General features: G+C 47.6%; 2 protein-coding genes and 1 non-coding gene across 3 annotated transcripts; all 3 read right to left on the reverse strand.

Annotated features, from left to right (window-relative positions):
• Positions 1 to 10: 10 nt before the first annotated feature.
• Positions 11 to 1,957, reverse strand: LOC119401557 (proteasome assembly chaperone 1). The gene has a single exon (XM_037668455.2). The coding sequence runs from the start codon at positions 1,911 to 1,913 to the stop codon at positions 1,083 to 1,085; it is 831 nt and encodes a 276-aa protein (XP_037524383.1). The 5' UTR covers positions 1,914 to 1,957; the 3' UTR covers positions 11 to 1,082.
• A 3,320-nt stretch (positions 1,958 to 5,277) lies between these two features.
• Positions 5,278 to 5,369, reverse strand: Trnay-gua (transfer RNA tyrosine (anticodon GUA)). The gene is given in 2 exon segments: positions 5,278 to 5,313; positions 5,333 to 5,369. It is a non-coding gene; the product is annotated as a tRNA-Tyr (tRNA).
• A 4,467-nt stretch (positions 5,370 to 9,836) lies between these two features.
• On the reverse strand, positions 9,837 to 13,888 carry LOC119403078 (cofilin/actin-depolymerizing factor homolog). The gene is made up of 3 exons (XM_037670027.2): positions 13,835 to 13,888; positions 10,959 to 11,224; positions 9,837 to 10,026 (listed from the first exon to the last, which is right to left on the reverse strand). Exons 1-3 carry the CDS (start codon positions 13,886 to 13,888, stop codon positions 9,876 to 9,878), a joined length of 471 nt encoding a protein of 156 aa, XP_037525955.2. The 3' UTR covers positions 9,837 to 9,875.
• Between the last annotated feature and the right edge of the window lie 3,959 nt (positions 13,889 to 17,847).

Here is a 17,847-nt window from a genome sequence, read left to right on the forward strand (position 1 = left end):
ACGCAAGGGTTACCATGCAATGCACAGAAGACATGCCACGAGATTGACAAGCATTGAAACAACGCTGTCATTTAATAGTCTGGGGAACAAAATATGCCAGAGATGTATAACGTGTCACGAACTCTTTCAGGAAAGCGCAAATCGCAAAACAAACGGACTGTTTGTCCTCAATTACACCTTGGGCCACCGAAACTTGGCGACACAATACCGAAACAAGATGGCCACTTGGCAGTCTGTGCTTATAATGTAGATGCCAACGCTTAACGTTTGCCAGAGCCACATAAGGCTCCTGAAGCTTCGCAATGAGACCAAGTTCACACGAGGCATGGTTTGACAAGAAACCACAAACGCATGAGCGATTGTGGTGCCTCATCCAAACATTTTGTCTGCATTGTTTCACGCCACCTTCAGTTCACTGAACCGTACCAACTTGCCGAAATGTCAACTTAATAGTGAGCGACACGTTCTGCACCTGTCACGATGTGCCTTGCAGTGTCACAACACGTAAAGAATTGTGTAGAAGAGATCATTTTAAGTGATTTGGTGTGTCCTATGAAGCGGACAGCAAGCTTAATTGTCAAGTCACCAGAATTAGTGCCACATGCAAATGACAAGAGTTTATGGCACTCCGTTAAGCACATACGCTTATTCTGTCCATTACTTTCATGAAGCTTCTCGTACCGTAACATGCAGGCAAAAGTGACTTGGTCTGTGCAGGATCCACACGTGCGTGGGTTGATGGTCAAACAAGGTATACGATTCAACTGTCTTCTTCAGGCTTCTTGAGGGTTCCTATCAGCACAGGAAAACAGGCGCGTTTGTCAGTGGTTCACTATGGGCTTGTTCAACGTGGCATCCTCAAAGAATTGTTCTCCAACAGCACTGAATCGAGGTAGCCTGCAGGTAAACCGTGCTTCTGAGGTAACAAGCTCGTCGGATAGCCGCATCTGTTCACATCTCAGGCATGTACTCGCCGAGTTGAGCATCAGGACATCGTAAAAGTGTTCTCCTGTCTGCCTTCCGGTAAAAAACCCAAGTGTCAGCGCTCGTCTTACAGCACGACTCAAGCTCGAGCTTCGACCTCAGAAGTACAGGTAACCGCGGTCGATCTTGGCGTCCCGAAGCCGCCTCAGGAGCTCGTTCCTGCAATTGTCCAGAGGCTGATTCAGGGCTTGCAGGCAGTTCAACCTCAGAGTCGGTTCGAAGGCTTTAACTACGGTCGAATCGACTTCGGGCGTGTCGGTGTAGAGGACGAACAGAGTCCCAGGCATGTCGCCGACTTCGCATTCGGTCAGCATAGCGGCGCACATTCCGGACACCGTGTTAGGCGTCTCCAAGTCGGGTATGGCGTCTTCGGTGGCGTTCCTGGCCGAGCCGAACGTGCGAAGTTGCCTGAGCAGAGGAAACTCCGGTCTCCCCTTGGACTTGTAGTCGCTCGCCGGGAGAGCCGCAAAGGACACCGAAGTGACGCGGGGGGACTTGGAGAGCTCCACGAAGTGCCGGGCAATGGGCGCGCAACTCTCGAACGGCACTTCTTTGTCGCACAGGCAGTAGAGAACGCCAGCGCCGTGACCCGGATAGTGAATCAGCTTGCCCAGAACGTCGGTGCGACGGCTGTAGTCGAGACCCCAGAAGTTACCCGACGGGTCGTTGGAGGAGTCTTGCTGCTTTGTGGGGTTCAACCGAATGGTACCCAGAACCTGATGAGAGTCCGGTACGAGGTAGCACTGCACGAATATGCTCGGCGCGATACCGGTCGCGACGCAGACCAGGTCGTAGGCGGGAAGCGAAGGGACGTCCTGGTACCTCTGGTCCAGGTCGAAGTAGACGCTGGGCGACTCCGCGTTCTCGTCTTCATTGTCGTCGACGGCTCGCGAATGAATCGGCAGGACTTCGCCGAAAAAGGTCGCCATGTTGACTCGGCGGCTTTTTTTCGAATGATGTCCCTGCCGATGGCGTGAGCTAACCTTGGCCGAGATACAGTGTTCTAGAAGTTTATAGTGCGCTCACTGAGCGGCGGAGCGTGACGCACTTCATGTCGCCGCCGACAGGCGGCGCGGCTCACAGCGTCACCTGAAACTTTCCGGCGGGTTGCAGGGCGCGGATAGCGCGCGTTGTTGTTTTGCGCGCAAGAAAAGCCAATCTTACGGTGCGCAACTCACGGAAGTTCTTTTGATGCAAGTTTTCTGTGTGTTGTGAAATAATTGTTACTGTCGTTGTGACTGATTTACGGAGGGCGAGCGATGTTTTAAGCGGCTATTGCATAAATGAATGCTCCTCCACGCAGCCGCTGCAATAACAGGGTGTGTAGTTGGGGGCGTTCGGTTTTTTTTTTTGTCCTGCTGATCGATACGATTTTCAATGCACTTTCGCCACTGTAGCTGTCATAGCGACTTCACTCCCGCCTTTCGAGCCCCACTATGCCGAATATAAACAACGCCTCATTTTAAAAATTTTTTCGCGTATATATGATCTAGCTGGTCTGTGTAACTAACCCACTTAATGTTCTTTTTTTTTTCGCGAATCAATAATGGGCGGAATCACTCGGCTTCGTAATAATGTATCTGCACCGTACGCTTAAAATTTTTTTTATTTACAGACGTAGATCGTACAAGGTTATTAAAACTGCAGTTGGACTCGTATAACCAATAAAAAAATATTTATACATAGTTAATATGAGTACATAACAAGTAACATGTATCACGTGCGTACACATTTGATAAAACAGGACACGAAGAAACACTCGACAGTGTCACGCACTGACATACTGATTTTATGTACACAAAACCCTGCCTATGTATGCGCAAATGTTTGCCATATCACAATATGAATTATCAATGCCGAAAATGTCACTCGTGGTCGAACAATAAACAGATGCAACAAACGTGTATGAACATCTGCTAGTCGACTACGAAAATGAAAAATAAAGGACAGCAAGAAACGCCGGCGATGTTTGCAGTCGACAGCCGACGACAACGTCGACCTATCAGCAACTGGGGCATCCCAAAGAGAGCCCAATCACTTTGGACCTCCCCCGCTTCCTAATGAGAGCTGCTTCAGCCCCCCTCTACATCTCCTTTTTCTGTACGTCACTATCCAGCCCGTTTCATCCGTAGTTCTGTGCTTAGGACTTCGATAGCGAAACAAGCAGCGACGTACCAGCATTCTTTATTATTTTTTTAGAAGTACCCCTAACCCCCCCCCCCCTTTTTTTTACTAAAGCACGAGTATGGTTTTGTTGTCACCACCCTCGCGCGTTTTCTTGCTTTTATTGCTTTCACACTTGACTCTGCGGTCACTCCTAGCTTCGTTGGGTCCAGCTGTTTTTTGTTGTCAAACGCAGCCCCAGAAATTTCTCTGCACGTACGCTGCATGCTCTATGTGCACGACCGCCTGAGGCTGTAAAAAAGCGCGTCCCTCCCGTCCAGATGCAGCGGCGGGCCGTCTCTGAGACAGTTGCGATTTGCGGATAGACACAGATGCCGATCCTTCAGAAAAACAAGCATATATAAGTGCAGTAAAGCGGCACGCGGGGTGCCGACAAAGGTCCTTCAAGCGAATGAACGGAGTGAACATGCGCTGCAGGGCACACACAAATGGAAACAGTAGCTTAACTACTTGGATCAGTTTAAAAAAAAAAAGAATAAAATGCTCGACTCCCTTTGTGATCTCTTTTTGTGTCATTGTGGTGGCCCTCTCCCCGCCACCAATTGTGAGAAACTCTATGATGAGTACGACATGGTACTACTGTGAGGGGTTCGAGCGTACACTCTGAAGGGGCGGAGGGAATGGTCCTTGTTTTTGTTTTCCCATATGCGTGCGAGTTTACCGTGCCGCAGGAAAGCCGGCAATAACGATGCCTGGCTAAGGTAAATAGTGTAAACAAGAAACTTCATCCATGTTTCCGTCAGTTTTCTTTTCTTTTACAAAGTGGATAGAAAACGTTCATTATTTTGCAGAGTAACAAAAGACCGCACACCAGTCTATCGTAGCGCCATCTGCAGCCTTGAGTTCGGCATATTGCTGAAGTCTGAGTCACAGCCTCACAGCGCTCACAGGGCCTCCGGGAGTAGAGGTACAGTGAACTAGAATATCTAGTAGAGGTTTCAGTTTCTGCGTCAGTCACTTTGTTACCCTAACTTGGTCCGTGAGGAACTCCATGAAATTGCTCTCTGCTGCTAGGGCGGCTTCCAGCCACCCTACTACCAGCCACCCTTCTACTGCTTTTCATACCGCGTTCGCGAATTTTTCTGCGTGCATGACAGACCCAGTGTATGCAAAAGCTTGCTTTTTTTTTTATGCACTGTGGTTACACTGTGACTGTGGTTCTTGTAGAACTGTTAGAACGTCATCTTCGGGCTTCTTTCAGAAAGATACGTCGCGGGAACCTTAATTTTTTAGCTGCATTCCTGCACTTTGATTTCCACCTCTGGGGCACCAAATGCCCAAAATATGTATGGCTGCATTCGTCATTAGGTGATAGCTTTTTTTAGCAACACTTGACCACCGCTCTTCCGCCTGACCGGTGAAGATGCCTGTGCAAACCACCTGACGCAGTGATCCTTCCGGACTTCCTCGTTTGTTTCGCTGCATAACTTCAAAGTACTGCGGTAAGCATGGCACGTATGCAGAATACAGCATACACGTAGAATGAACGGATGATCTTTTTTTTTATTATTTAATCAAAACAGTAACTCGGACATTGTGAGATAGGTAACGTGCAAGCTCAAATGACGCAGAAGCAGGTTGATTTATCGCAATAATGCATCTTAATGGTTCGGGATGTTAATGCGCCTAGCGTATTACTTTAGCTTTGATAGCGGTGTGTTATTACCATTCCGTTCTGTAAATGCCGGAAGTTTCACCCTAAATGTTTAAATTTCGCGCGTTTCACACACCAGTCGATCGCAGCGTTTTCTTAACGGCGTCATCGCGAAAGTGACCACGGTTCCTCCATTGTTTTGCTGCGCAGACGACGCACTACCCATTTCAGTAGGCCATAGCTGGGAGCTCTATTCGAAGGATCTATTTCATTTTGCCATGTTCTGGTGCAGCAAAAAGTTCTCGAAACTTGCTATATTCTGTTCCTGGCGCCCTTCGAATGCAATTTGGTTGCCGGAAATTATAACCGCTTCGAAGAGGTGGAAAGAAGGAGGACCTCACGGCGGCCTCGCTCAAGTATAACTTCACATTCCTTTGTTGGGAAGCTTCGAGAAATGTAAAAGCAAATGTTGAAGTGCTGGAATGCTATAAGCGTGACTATAAAAAAAAAAATCATCCGTCGAGCCGGATTCGAACCAGCGACCTATGGATATCAGTGTTGCATACGCGTCTACAGTCCACCGCTCTACCAACTGAGCTATCGACGGAACGGGAGACCACGCCACCACGCTCTGAACAGATTGAGTGACCGCAGTCATGCCGGAGCTCAAGGTGGCATTGGCCAGTGTTCTTGTAATTATTAAAGTACGGGTAGTACGGGTGCATTTTCTTTGACAGTTATCAGAACGAAAAAAAGCTGGAGCAGAACAGAGCGCTAGACTCAAGTCCCACGGATGTCCCCAAAAGATCCACACGTCCTACATCCCAGTGATGGCTTCCGGTGGATCGCCAGTAGATGTAGATGTTCCAGTCGGCAAAGTTTAGAAAACGCGCCGCACATATTTGGGGCCTGAAATCGGCATGGCAAATATTTTCTGTCAATGTGCATTAGAATACCGCGTGTGCAAGATAGTTGTCTGTTGTTGGCCCTCTCTTACAATTTATTTAGTGCCCACTTTAGGAAAGATAAGGGGAAAGAAATTAACCTAAGCGTTGATGACATTGTTGAAACGTGATGACAAAGTGCCAATAACATTCTGGAAAATGCGAAGGATAGGGTACTGATGGACGCGTTCGACCATGCAGAATCCGATTAGCAAACAGCGCGGAGATTACGAGGCTATCTCCACTAGAATTATGCAAGTAAATTTGTCAGGGCGGAGGATGTAGAAATTGCGCGCGGCACGGACTGAAAGACGGAAGAGGAGTAGTGGAACAGGGGCTGGGAACGTTGTGGACTGTTCTTTTAATACGCCATGTTGGGACGATATCGCGCAGCGCGCCAATAAAGGCTGCAGAGGAGATTTCCCACACTACCTTCTTCCCACGTGTGCCACCCCTCCCTGCTAAGCTTCCAGTGCTTTCGTCAGGACGACAGAAGAGAGAAAGAAATTACAGCGTGCGACAAATATTTGTAACTCCGCTCGTACTGCACTGATTCTAAAAAGTTTTGCGGTGGTCGATTCGTGAGGAAATAAGCTCCTTTAGTGAAGCCGGTCCATGGCTACTTGGAAAAGTGTTGCATGGGCCCCGTTAGGACGCCCTCGGCTACAGAAAATGTAATTCTGAAGGCATCGAGCAAATATCGCATTTTCCCGCGTTTTGAGAATTTTAGACACATTTCTCTCAAGCTCGTGCATACATCACAGTTTGTCTATTTTGTTGTAGCGTTTGCACTATAAACCCGCCGCGCCGATCTGTAGTGGTTTTGGTGCTGGACTGCTGACTTGAAGGTCGCGGGGTTGCATCCCTGCCCCAGCGGCTGCATTTCGATGGAGGCAGAATGCTGTAGGCCCGCGGTGTACTGGGATTTAAGTGCACGTTAAAATAACCACAGGTGGTCAAAATTTCCGGAGCCCTCCTCTATGGCGTCCCTCGTAATCACATCGTGTTTCTGGGACGTAAGACCCCAACAATTATCACTGTACTTACCTCACTATTTTAGATGCGAAAGCGTCTTATGCTCGAGGCAGTGTCCGTTCTGCGGCGTCCGCAACCATACTGCGCATGCGCCAACTCCCCCTTCTCCTCGCGTGAGCGCGAGGAGAAGGGGGAGTTCTCCTCTCCCGTTTCTCTCTCTCCGCCACAGCTGTGCGCTCGTATATAATGCGGCGCGCGCTCGCTCCCGTTGCACTCTCCTTCGCAACGGCGCTGTGGACGCTCGGGAAGCTAAACGTAAACGGCAACGCCGGCAAGCGAATATCGAAACTGCGAGGCTGCGAATGCGCGCGTTCGCTGTGCTTCCGTCATTCTCTCTCTGCGCAACGGTGTGCGAAACGCTATGAACAACGTGAACGTCGGCGCTAGTTGCAGCGGCAGCGTCACCACCGCGGAGCAGAAAAAGGCTTGGGAAGCCGAACGCAAACGTCAGCGTCGGCAAACGGTAATTCAAACGCCTCGACAACCACCTTCTCATAAGTCACATAAGAGAAACGGAAACTCGATGCGCAGCCCCCGCGATATGCTTTCGCATCCCACCATGGTTGCCTGTAGGGGGAGATGATGTGTAATTTTTTTAATGATGCACACATTGTCCGCGTCGATAACAGAGCTACAGAGCTGGTTGGGGTACTTTATAATTTCTGGTTCACTGCGTCATGGTAGGGCGGGGAGCATTCAGGCATATTCAGGCCCCCTAAACCACTACGAGTTCAAAGACGAGAGAGAGAGTTTCTTTCTCGCCTTCGCCATCCTTCGTCCAGGCGCTTTATCCTCCTCGCCTGTTCTTTCTTCTCTGAACACATGGACGATGTCGGCACTAATTGCGCCTGTCAGGATTTCGCGCTTTTCGACTGCACGCTATTATCGCCGCTTGCGCAGTCCAAAATGCACAAAACGAAGTGAAATCAGTTGATCGTGCGCGATATATCATGCGAGACAAGGAAGAACGGGCGTGTGATCGACACACGACAAAGCAGGATAGAAGACAATTCACCACTGATACCCCCCATATATATATGGACCAATCGACAGTTTATTTCATGTTTAAAAGTGCTTATTTAATGATGACGTCATGTGAACAGACTGCTTGCGTCATGGATTGTGGAAGATAGAATAATGCGCTCGTTCTCTGTGTTTTCAGAGGTTGCATAGAGGAGCGCATATTGCCACACGCGCTTCTTTTGTTATTAGATGCGAAGTATCTTAAGGCGGAGCTCAATCCGGTGGTGGTGTCGTGCGGCGTGACCACCCTTACTGCGCATGCGCATACCCTCTCCACACACCTCCTCTCCACTCACCCTTTCCCCTCCCCTCTCCACTTTCCCTCTCCACGTTCCCACTCCCCACTCCCCTCCCCTCTCCGCTTTTCCTCTCCCCTCCCCCTTTCCACTCTTCCTCTGAAACGCGGGCTAGACATGCCGAAATTCTCTCCTGCGCAACGCCGCGATGAGCTCGAGCGCATGCGCGTCCCCTCCGCTTCTCTCTCCTCTCCAACGCTGCTCCCCTCTCGTCCGCCTGTCGACCGCGTTCCCCGCTCGCCCTGTGAGAATTAACGGCCAGGCTAGATGGAAGATACGACGCGCGTAGCGTCCCTCTTCGCGTTCCACGACGCGAGGTCGGTAGCATGCCCAACGAACGCCAATGGAACGCGATCGTGCAAGTGCTCCGGCTTCGCATCGCCTCATGGTCCCCTTTAGCGGGAGATGGTGTAATTATTCTTTATGTAACTATAGTGCGTTGCACGCGCAGCCAGTACTGCCTTGCGCAAGCCGCGCCCTAATGTCTGGGAACCTTCCAGATTATTTTAAGATCTTTTTATAGGCTTCAGCGCGAAATCGCGAACAGTTGAGATTATTCCAGAACTAACGCGGCCACCAGCGATAAGGCTCGAATGTTCGATATGCCGCATGTATAAATGCCGACGCGCCTTACTGCAGATCAGTTTATCGACGGCCGACGCTCTGTTCGCCGCTATCAGTGTAATACAGTCATAGGCGTGCGCACAAGGGGGCCAGGGCCCCCCCCCCCCTAATCACCTAAGAGGTGGGGCGCAAAATCCGCCCCCATACATTGACCCTTCTAATCACCTAAGAGGGGGGGGGGGCAAAATCTGCCCCATCCATTGACTTAGTAGGGTGGGGGGGGCGCTCCGATGAATTTTTACCCCTCCTAATGGGGAACCCTGTGCACGCGTATGTATACAGTGTATATTGCTGTAGTTTTTTACTTCTCGTTTCCCAGGCACAGGTTCGCCCAAATGAAAATTTCGTCTTGAACCTGTCAACTGCTACCTTCTTCAACGTCACGACCGCGTGACAATATTTAAGAAATTACTATATCGTCGCACGTTCGAAACGCGAGGCACACACAAAAAGACATCGCAGGCAACCTTGGATGCATGCGCACACAACGCCAACGTTTCACAACGCGGTACAGTTACAGGGAAAGTGTATAATGCCCCACCATCGCATTGTAACAGCTTGTTATTTTCAAAAATAGTTGAAAAGCTATAAATAAAGGTGGTTAAGCATAGTTAGAGGAACGCCTGCGAAATCAGAACAACGATAGCTTTCACAAATCGCGAGAAGGGCTGGCGGCATCGCTATCAATTCTCAGCGTTGCTGGAGGAATGGTGCGTCTGTGTTTAGAGCCTTTCAGATCGAAAAATATTGCTTGTAAAATACCTACGTGCTTTTAGGATTAACTACTGCCGCTACAAACACTGCGAAGGGTGAGCTTTCTGACACGCCGTAAATAAATGGGTCGAGAAAAATCAGTCCCTTTAAGGCCTGCGATCGTAGCCTGAATAACGTATTTCCTCAACTGTAGATATAAGCGGCGTGACATACGTGATACTCAGGGTCGTAGCCAGAAATTCTTTCTGGAGTCGGGTGAGGGGTGGGGTGTGTTCATGCCACTCTTTGTGCACGTTCGTGCGTGTGTCTGCATGTGTGCGTGTATCAGAGGAGGAGGGTCTGAACCCCTTCGCAGCTCCTCCCCCCGCGTGGCTACGCCAGTGATGATACAGAGTGATTACACCGGGAAAAGATCGTGTTCGATCCAATTATGTGCTTTGTTTATTACTGTGTATTCATTTGTCCACAGTATATATGTTACCTGGACAGTGCAGCTTTTATCGCATCATCGGCCTCTTCGACGCTGGACACCTCGACTTGCGTACTGATCCCAACGAGTTGTTTTCGGAGGGCATCAAGAGAGCTTGTGTAGATCATACGCTGTCTGATGTTGGCTTGCTTCGGACACCTGTGCAAGAAGATTTGAATATTACAGTGTTTCATTTTCGGCCAGAATTGCACGCAATGAGAAAAGCAAATACAGTGTGATACGCAATGATTTTCCCAATACCGCGATGAGGCGTCTGCGCATGCGCTACTCCGCCTACCACCGCAGCTCGGCCACGGCCGAGCATAAAGCTAGAACACGGCGGTGGGTGCAGCGCGTGTCCTGCGTGTCCACTTTTCGTAGCCGTATTTTTTTTGCGCCGTTTATTTTCAGTCTAGCTTGAAGGCAGAAAAATTACAGCATATCCACGGGTGAATGATGAAGAGCTTGGGCGCAGCTCCTGAAGCAGTCATGGTCTAGGGATTCGCTTCTCGTTGAGCCCGTTTCGCAGCGGCGTCCTTGGCGCGCACCGTCACGGGATCCGCCTGGCTGCCGCCAAGCGAGCGCCCGCCGCTGCGCATCGTCCATGCTCCGCCAACGATCCGACACGTACGGCGACGATCCAGGAGAATGAGAGAGGCGCTCGCTCCCCGCGCAGCCCGCGCAGCAGCCAATCGGAGAGCAGCGGCACTTCCAGCGCCATCTAGTGTCGATTCACACAAGCGCCATATTGCACACAATTCTATTGGACCAACGCCATCTAAGAAATGAGATGAGAAATGGTGATGACGACACAGATTGTGTACAGCGCCATCTAGAATATCGTCTCTGAACTGCAGTTTGTATGTACTTCTATAAGACAGCGCCATCTATTGCATCATACGGGAGATCCGTTTACGCCGGACAACGGAGACGTGACGGACAACGGAGACGTGACCCCCTAATCATCTAAGAGGGGGGCGCAAAATCTGCCCCATACATGGACTTAGTAGGGTGGGCCGGGGGGCGCTGCGATGAACTTTCGCCCCCTCTAATGAGGAACCCTGCGCACGCCTATGACTGGCTATACTCACCAGTTGATAAAGACTTTCGTGTCCATTGTAGTCCCGTCCTCGCCTGTGGTAGAGTAGTCATATACGATCCAGCGGCACTGGTCTGTGTAGCTCTGTCGTAACTTCTCCAAGAAGTCCGCGAAGGTGGCCGAACGCCCTCCCGTAGTCTCCGCTTCGATTACATGCTTGTCGGTGAGGGTGTAGACGACGTAGCGGTGCTTCTTGTCCGCTCTCAACGCCTCATACACCGCCTTGGCCTCCTCAGACACTGTCACTCCGGCAGCCGACTGCGGTGAGAAAACAAACAAAAACAAATCTGTGCTTAATATAGCGCTAATGTCTTTACTTCGGAGGCCCTGGTGTAGTTCTAAATCCCGCGCTTGTATAACAAACCTATAGGCACAGTTGTAGTAAAAGATAACACCATTTCGTATCTTAGAGCTCATGTTCCCGTGTATTCCCCGCAAATTTAAATATTAGGGTAACATGCTGAAATATTATATTGTCAAATTCCGAACCATGTTCAGAACATATTCCATAAATTCGCATCTATTATAAAAAGAAATTGAAATGCCGGTTTTCCGCTATGCTACAACCGGATAAAATTAGTGTACACAGTAAAAATTAAAAAAAAAAAAGTCGTTGGATGCTTACACTTTTTCTAAGAACGGGAAGCCGAAAACGTACTTGGTCCTTCTGTTGATCTGCTGTTGAACTTTCTGCTGATGTGCTTAACTTTATGGTGAACCTCTGCAAGCCTGTTACTTAATCACGGGCGTCGGCAGGATTTGGTCTTGGGGGTTGCACACATGTGTTGCGCCGTGGCTTGTGGAAGGGAGGGGGTGTGCTGGTGTAGCTTGGGTGCGGGCAAGTGCTCCTCTTGCACCCCCTTGCCGACGCTTAAAGGGGTCATGAAGCACCCCTTGGGCTTGTTGAAAAAACACAACCTGCGGAAAGCTGACACGGCTATGAACTGCTCTGCAAAATATTACAGTCGTGTGCGTCGCGTAAAGGCCACAAGCGGAGCGCGAAGTTGCCGTTTCCTCAGGCGCCCTCTTTTCAAACAGGGGCCGGTTCTCACTCTCGTCGGTGGGCGGGGCGTCTGCACGTTGACGTCGCGGAGACATAGCATGCTTATTGGCCGATAGCCAGATGAGATGCGCTTCTTGCCACGGGGTGCCGCCACTTGCCCGCGCCGCACTCCTCACTCTGCTAACTTTACACGGTAGCCGCACTCGCGCATGCGAATCACAGCGGGAGAGCGATCGCGTTTCATGACGCGCGCTGACGTAACTTCTTACCCCCGTGCCATCCCTCCCTGTCTAGCTTCCAGTGCGCTCGTCGGCACGAGAAAAGAGAGAAAGCGCTGGGAGCGTGCGCCAAACCCCCGTAACTCCGCTGATTGTTGACGGATTCGAGAAATTTTTGCGGTAATTGATTCGGGAGGCAGTAAACTCCGATACTAAGGTCATTAGATCATTACTTGGAAAAGTGGTTCATGACCCCTTTAATGCCGTTGTCCTGTCGAACTTTGTAGAAATATTTCCGTCAGACTTTATATTGAAATTTGGTTAAACTTTCTCTTAGGCTTCCGAAGAACTTCTTATCGACGATCATATACACTCTGGTGATATTTATGGTCAGGGGGTCATGACACCCTTGAGATTTACCTTTCAAACGCCGTATTTGAATTGCTTGAGGGTCGCGCATAGCGCACTCTCCGTAAGACCAACTCTGAAATATGGAGCCCTTCTCAAGAGCAGAATCATGTACAAAAGTGAAGGCTGCCATTCGTTTCAAAGGGCACTGTCGCGCGCGAAACTTCTGATATGCTACGGGCAGGCCCGTAGCCAGCGGGGCTCCTTCCCCTCGACATTTAGGTGAAGTAGGTGTTTTTACCAAAAATAAATAATGAAAATAGGCGTTTTTCTTAAATAGCCAAGGTTTTCAGCAGGTGGGCCCCCTCCCCCTCCCCCCCTGAAAAGAATTCCTGGCTACGGGTTTCTCCCGACGTGCCGCTAATGTCGGGAGAAACCCGATCATCTATTCTTATTTATTTATGTCGAAGATTTGGTGCAAACTACTGACAATAATGAAGTATGAATTTGATTGCTCGATTAATGATTGTATTCTTGTTTTAAAAATTGACCGTTGAACATAAACATGCTTTACAAGAAAATTTCCAGGGGTAAATCGCGGGAGGCTATTTCTGTACCTTTACGCGTTATAACAAAAAGTGCTAAAATGTGTTATATTTTAAAGGTAAAACCTATGCTTATGAAAACAAAATGACCGCCATGACGCGATGTGTGCCCCCCCCCCCCCTTGTGATTTTTCTCGATTTACGCCCCTGATATGATGACGATGATGATAATTATGATGAGGCCGTACTCTTTGTAGCGGGCGTGCAGCACCCTAGCTGATTATAAAATGACTACAAACATAAATTTAAAACAGAACAAAGTTCTAGGCGCCCGCGAGCCTTCAATCCGCGGAATGTGCCTATTTATCTCGTCTGGCCTGAGGGTTAGTTCTGGGTTTAAGAGAAGGCGACGTTGCTTACCATAGTGACAGTTGCTAAAGTTGGCTCGCTCGTCGAAGCACAGGACGCGTTACAAAAAGTTCTCGCAGCTGTTTCGCGTGCACTGAGGCTTGGTGCGAAGCGGGCGACTAGTTTTACCTTATATACCCAGACGACAACGCAACACCGATCCGGCATTGACCATGTCGCCGCGGCGAGAGGAATTTTAAAACGGGCGACTGCGTCGTTTTTTTTTTTTTTCGCTATGCCCAATTATATATAACCGGATAAGCCGCGTTCACGCGTACTCGCACGTCCGCGGTTGCGCGCCTAAAAGATACAAGCGGGTGGATGTTTGCACGCGTATACTTGTTACCTGGCGTTGAGAGAATGGTGGTGCAACGTGCGTGCTGTACAGACGGCCTTGCATACTCAAACACGTGGCGCGAATTTCTTTTTTTCTTTTTTGTGCGCTTCTATCGCAATCAAAGAAAGGAAAATCGTTCGGCTTTATGTGGCTGCAAAGAAGACGAGGGAGAAAAAGAGGAAGATGACGAATGAAAACGAGAAAGAGACACCATTGGCTGTTCTCAAAACGTATACAAATGTGTCAACGACCTTTTACACCTTGGCAGAGCGCTGCATTTTTTTTTCACTGTTGTTATTTTTACCATGATACCCTTTCCTGAACAACTCATTGCAAAACCCTTTTCTCATTAAATGGCTGGTCGCTAAAGAGAAACTATATATATATATATATATATATATATATATATATATATATATATATATATATATATATATATATATATATATATATATATATATATTGAAATAGGGGTGTTGTACGTCAAGAAAGGGTCAGACGTTGCTTTGCGAAAGGCTCTTTATCAGGCAGGTCTGACTACTGGTGAGCGTGTGCGCGAGCGACAACCACGGGGCCACCGATCGTCGTCGTTGTCTTCCGTAACAGCGGAGCGTCTGTTATTCACATTCAGTATATATATATATATATATATATATATATATATATATATTATTTTAATTTTTTATTTATTTACAAATACTGCAGGCCCTTCTCCGGCACAAGCAGGAGTGGGTACATGAATATACAAAAACAATACTAACAACAAAAATTACAACTGTCGCCAACGTACATTACACAATACATGTTTACAATCAATAAGCAAAAATAAGCAAATATATATATATATATAGACATATATATTAATGAGAACTAACAGACAATAATACCAATAGGAAGGTACAAGGGATGTTATTTGAAGTAGTTAGGATGTAAAAAAATATCAAACTTTGCAACTTTATTCAATTTTGCTCGTGCGAAACGCCCCCGTAGAATCGATATACATAAATAAGTCATTATTTTTACAGTTACATCACTTCATTAGCTTGCCGGAAATACTATTTTATTGAGTGAATCCCATAAACGTCCTTTGAAAAAAATTGTTGGTTGATGCTATTTAGCTCAGTCGGCGCAAAACTACAGACTCCCACAAACAGGCGGGAAAATATTTGGCAACAGAAATAAACGAGCAGAACGAGTTTCGAACTTCAAGAAAAACGTGGAAATTTTTTCAGCCATATTTGTGATGGTCGGAAAAACGCTGGGTGATTTGGCATGGAATCTTCTTCATTTTCTACGTGTAGCTTTTTGAGACGGAACGCAGCGCACACAAGCGAGATATTTGTATATCTTTTACTTTATACGTTGTAACTTTGCATTTTTGCGTGCGTGAAAAAGCTGCGCCTTTTACCCGTACCCTAGACGCTAAGCAGCGTTTGCGTCGAAATGCAACGCTAGCCATCACTTTCCACGGCGTTAGGAGACGCGCGCCAGACCGGACTACTTCGCGTGGCAGTACATGTGCAGACGCTCCGCCCCCGTAGCTTTCCCTTCATTGCCAAGAAAAGTTGTCCGCGAATATATAGAGGTCGAAATTTAGTTGTGGCGTTGCAGTTGTGCACGAGTCTACAGCGAACAGTAGCGGAGTTACACGGGCTTGCTCGTTTCGCTCTTTCCTTCGCTACGCTGTGTTCGTCGGCTCGTCTGTCCACCTCTCCGAATGCCCTTCCTCGGCGTCCGAGGTGAAATGCAAGGAGCGCGCTTCTGCTAGCGGAGGCGCACGCGAGCGTCTGCGGTGTGTAGTGGGATTTCCCCAATTTCTGTGGCTTGCACTGGAACGCTACCGTAGCGTTCCAGTGTGGCCGTGAATGAGCATATCGTCGCCCCATAACTTAACGTAGTGTCAAATAACGACCTATGACACAACGCAGAAATATTTAGAAAAAAAAACTTGCAAAACATAGAAATACTTAGAAAGACTTGCAAGAAAACAAAAAAAAAAACATCGCCAGGCATGAAAAACATCAACTTCGCTATTTCGACGGCTTCCAGGGAGGGGAGCTGAGTGCATTTGATTAAGCTCGAGGTATGTCCGTGTAGCGTAGACATACAAAATTTGGTGGATATGCGCCACAGAGAGCAGGTATGTGCCAAGCAGCTCCTAGCATAGCATAGCCATGCATAGTATAATATGTAGCAAGGGGTGAGAAAGGGAAGCGATAGTGAGGAGAAACAAAAGGAGGAGGGGAGATGGTAAATCACTAGATAGGCTTGAATATTATAACAAGGGGATGGGAAAGGCAAGTGAGGCTGAAAAGAGTGATGTAAAGGTAAGGAGGAAGGTAGAGGGTGAATCATAACATAGTTTTGTATAGTATAGCATAGCAAGGGGGTGGGAAAGGGAAGTGACGGTGGTGAGATTTAAGGAAAGGGTAACACATTGCATAACCATGTATGGTTTAGCAAGGGGTGGGAAAGGGAAGTGAGCGTGAGGAGGAGGGAGAGAATGAGAGGAGAGGGTAAAACATAGCATAGCCTTGTACAGTACGCCAGTGACGGAGGCAGACATTTTTTTTTTTGGGGGGGGGGGCACCTCCTTGATCCGACATTGGGTCTGGGCAGATAAGTGGGGTCGAGTGTCATCTTGAATTGAATTGTGTTTATTCACAACAAGGTTGCGAGGATGACCAGGCAAAAAAGCTGCATTGACCAGCTTGAGGGGAACCTGGCCACCTCATACACTGGGCGGCTTCACAGCGGTCAAACACACGATATACATAATGAATGGACTAACTAAAACAGAAAAACAGTAAACATCCACGGTCGGAATAAATAAACAAGGTTATTGTGGAAACATATGAAAACAAGGGGAAGAAATTAGGCGAAGTGTTAAAGACATGAAAAGACAAACAAATGGACCCATGGCAGCACAAGCAATCACATAAATACGTCGCGTAGCCTTTTTAACGACAGAGTTGATACACTGAGACCATTTTCTTTGTATAATTGATTTAGAACAGTAGGTCAACAAAACTGTAGCATTTGGTCACCGTATTTAGTTCTGTTTTTGTTAACGATCCAAGGTTCTAAATGACGAAATTTATAAAAAGAATTATGTTGCTGTAAGGATGTCAATTTTGTTAAAGCGTTATCATTCTTACTTTTTTTCCATTCTATACATGCGGCAAAGCCTATATGTGTACAAAGATTCAATTTTTATAGTTCTAAGCTTTGTAAACAAAGGAGCAGTATGCCAAAGATACGGCACCCTGGAGACAAGGCGTATTGCTCTTTTTTGTAATACCATCAGCTTGTGAATGTTTTCAGCTGAAGTCGTCCCCCAGACTAGAATTCCGTATTGAACTAGGGAAAGAAACATTGAATTATATAACATCATATTAATGGATGTAGGAAGATAGTTACAATGGCGACGCATAGTACCTATTGCTCTAGATAATTTACTAACGAAGTGATTCACTTGGCAATCCCACGACATAGTTTCAGAGAAATATACGCCAAGCGAATTGAAAGACGATAGCATTTCTATTTCAGCATTATTTAATTTAATGGGGGTTAGTTGAAATTGTTTGTTACGTGGATGAAACATCACCGCATTTGTTTTTTCTACATTAATCTTAAGACAATTACTTGTATACTTGCAAGCGTCTTATTGGCTCGATTTGACATTTCAGAACCTAAGTCACCATCAAAAAACAGACTTGTATCGTCTGCGTAAATTACGCACTTAGCAGATGGATCAACGTTGTCTATGTCATTGATGTACAATATGAAGAGATACGGACCCAATATGCTCCCCTGTGGGACGCCTGTTCTTACAGATTTCAACTCCGATTGGTCCCCGGCTATAGCTACGAACTGTGATCTGTGCTGAAGGTAGTAAGAGAATGAGCTACGCCGCGAATACCGTAGCGATCAAGTTTTTTAAGCAAAACATCATGACTGATAAGGTCAAAGGCCTTAGAAAAATCGAGAAAAATTCCAAGCACCATTTTCTTTTCCTCAAA

The sequence above is a fragment of the Rhipicephalus sanguineus genome, chromosome 8, assembly GCF_013339695.2.
Source record: "Rhipicephalus sanguineus isolate Rsan-2018 chromosome 8, BIME_Rsan_1.4, whole genome shotgun sequence".
Lineage (NCBI taxonomy): Eukaryota > Metazoa > Arthropoda > Arachnida > Ixodida > Ixodidae > Rhipicephalus > Rhipicephalus sanguineus.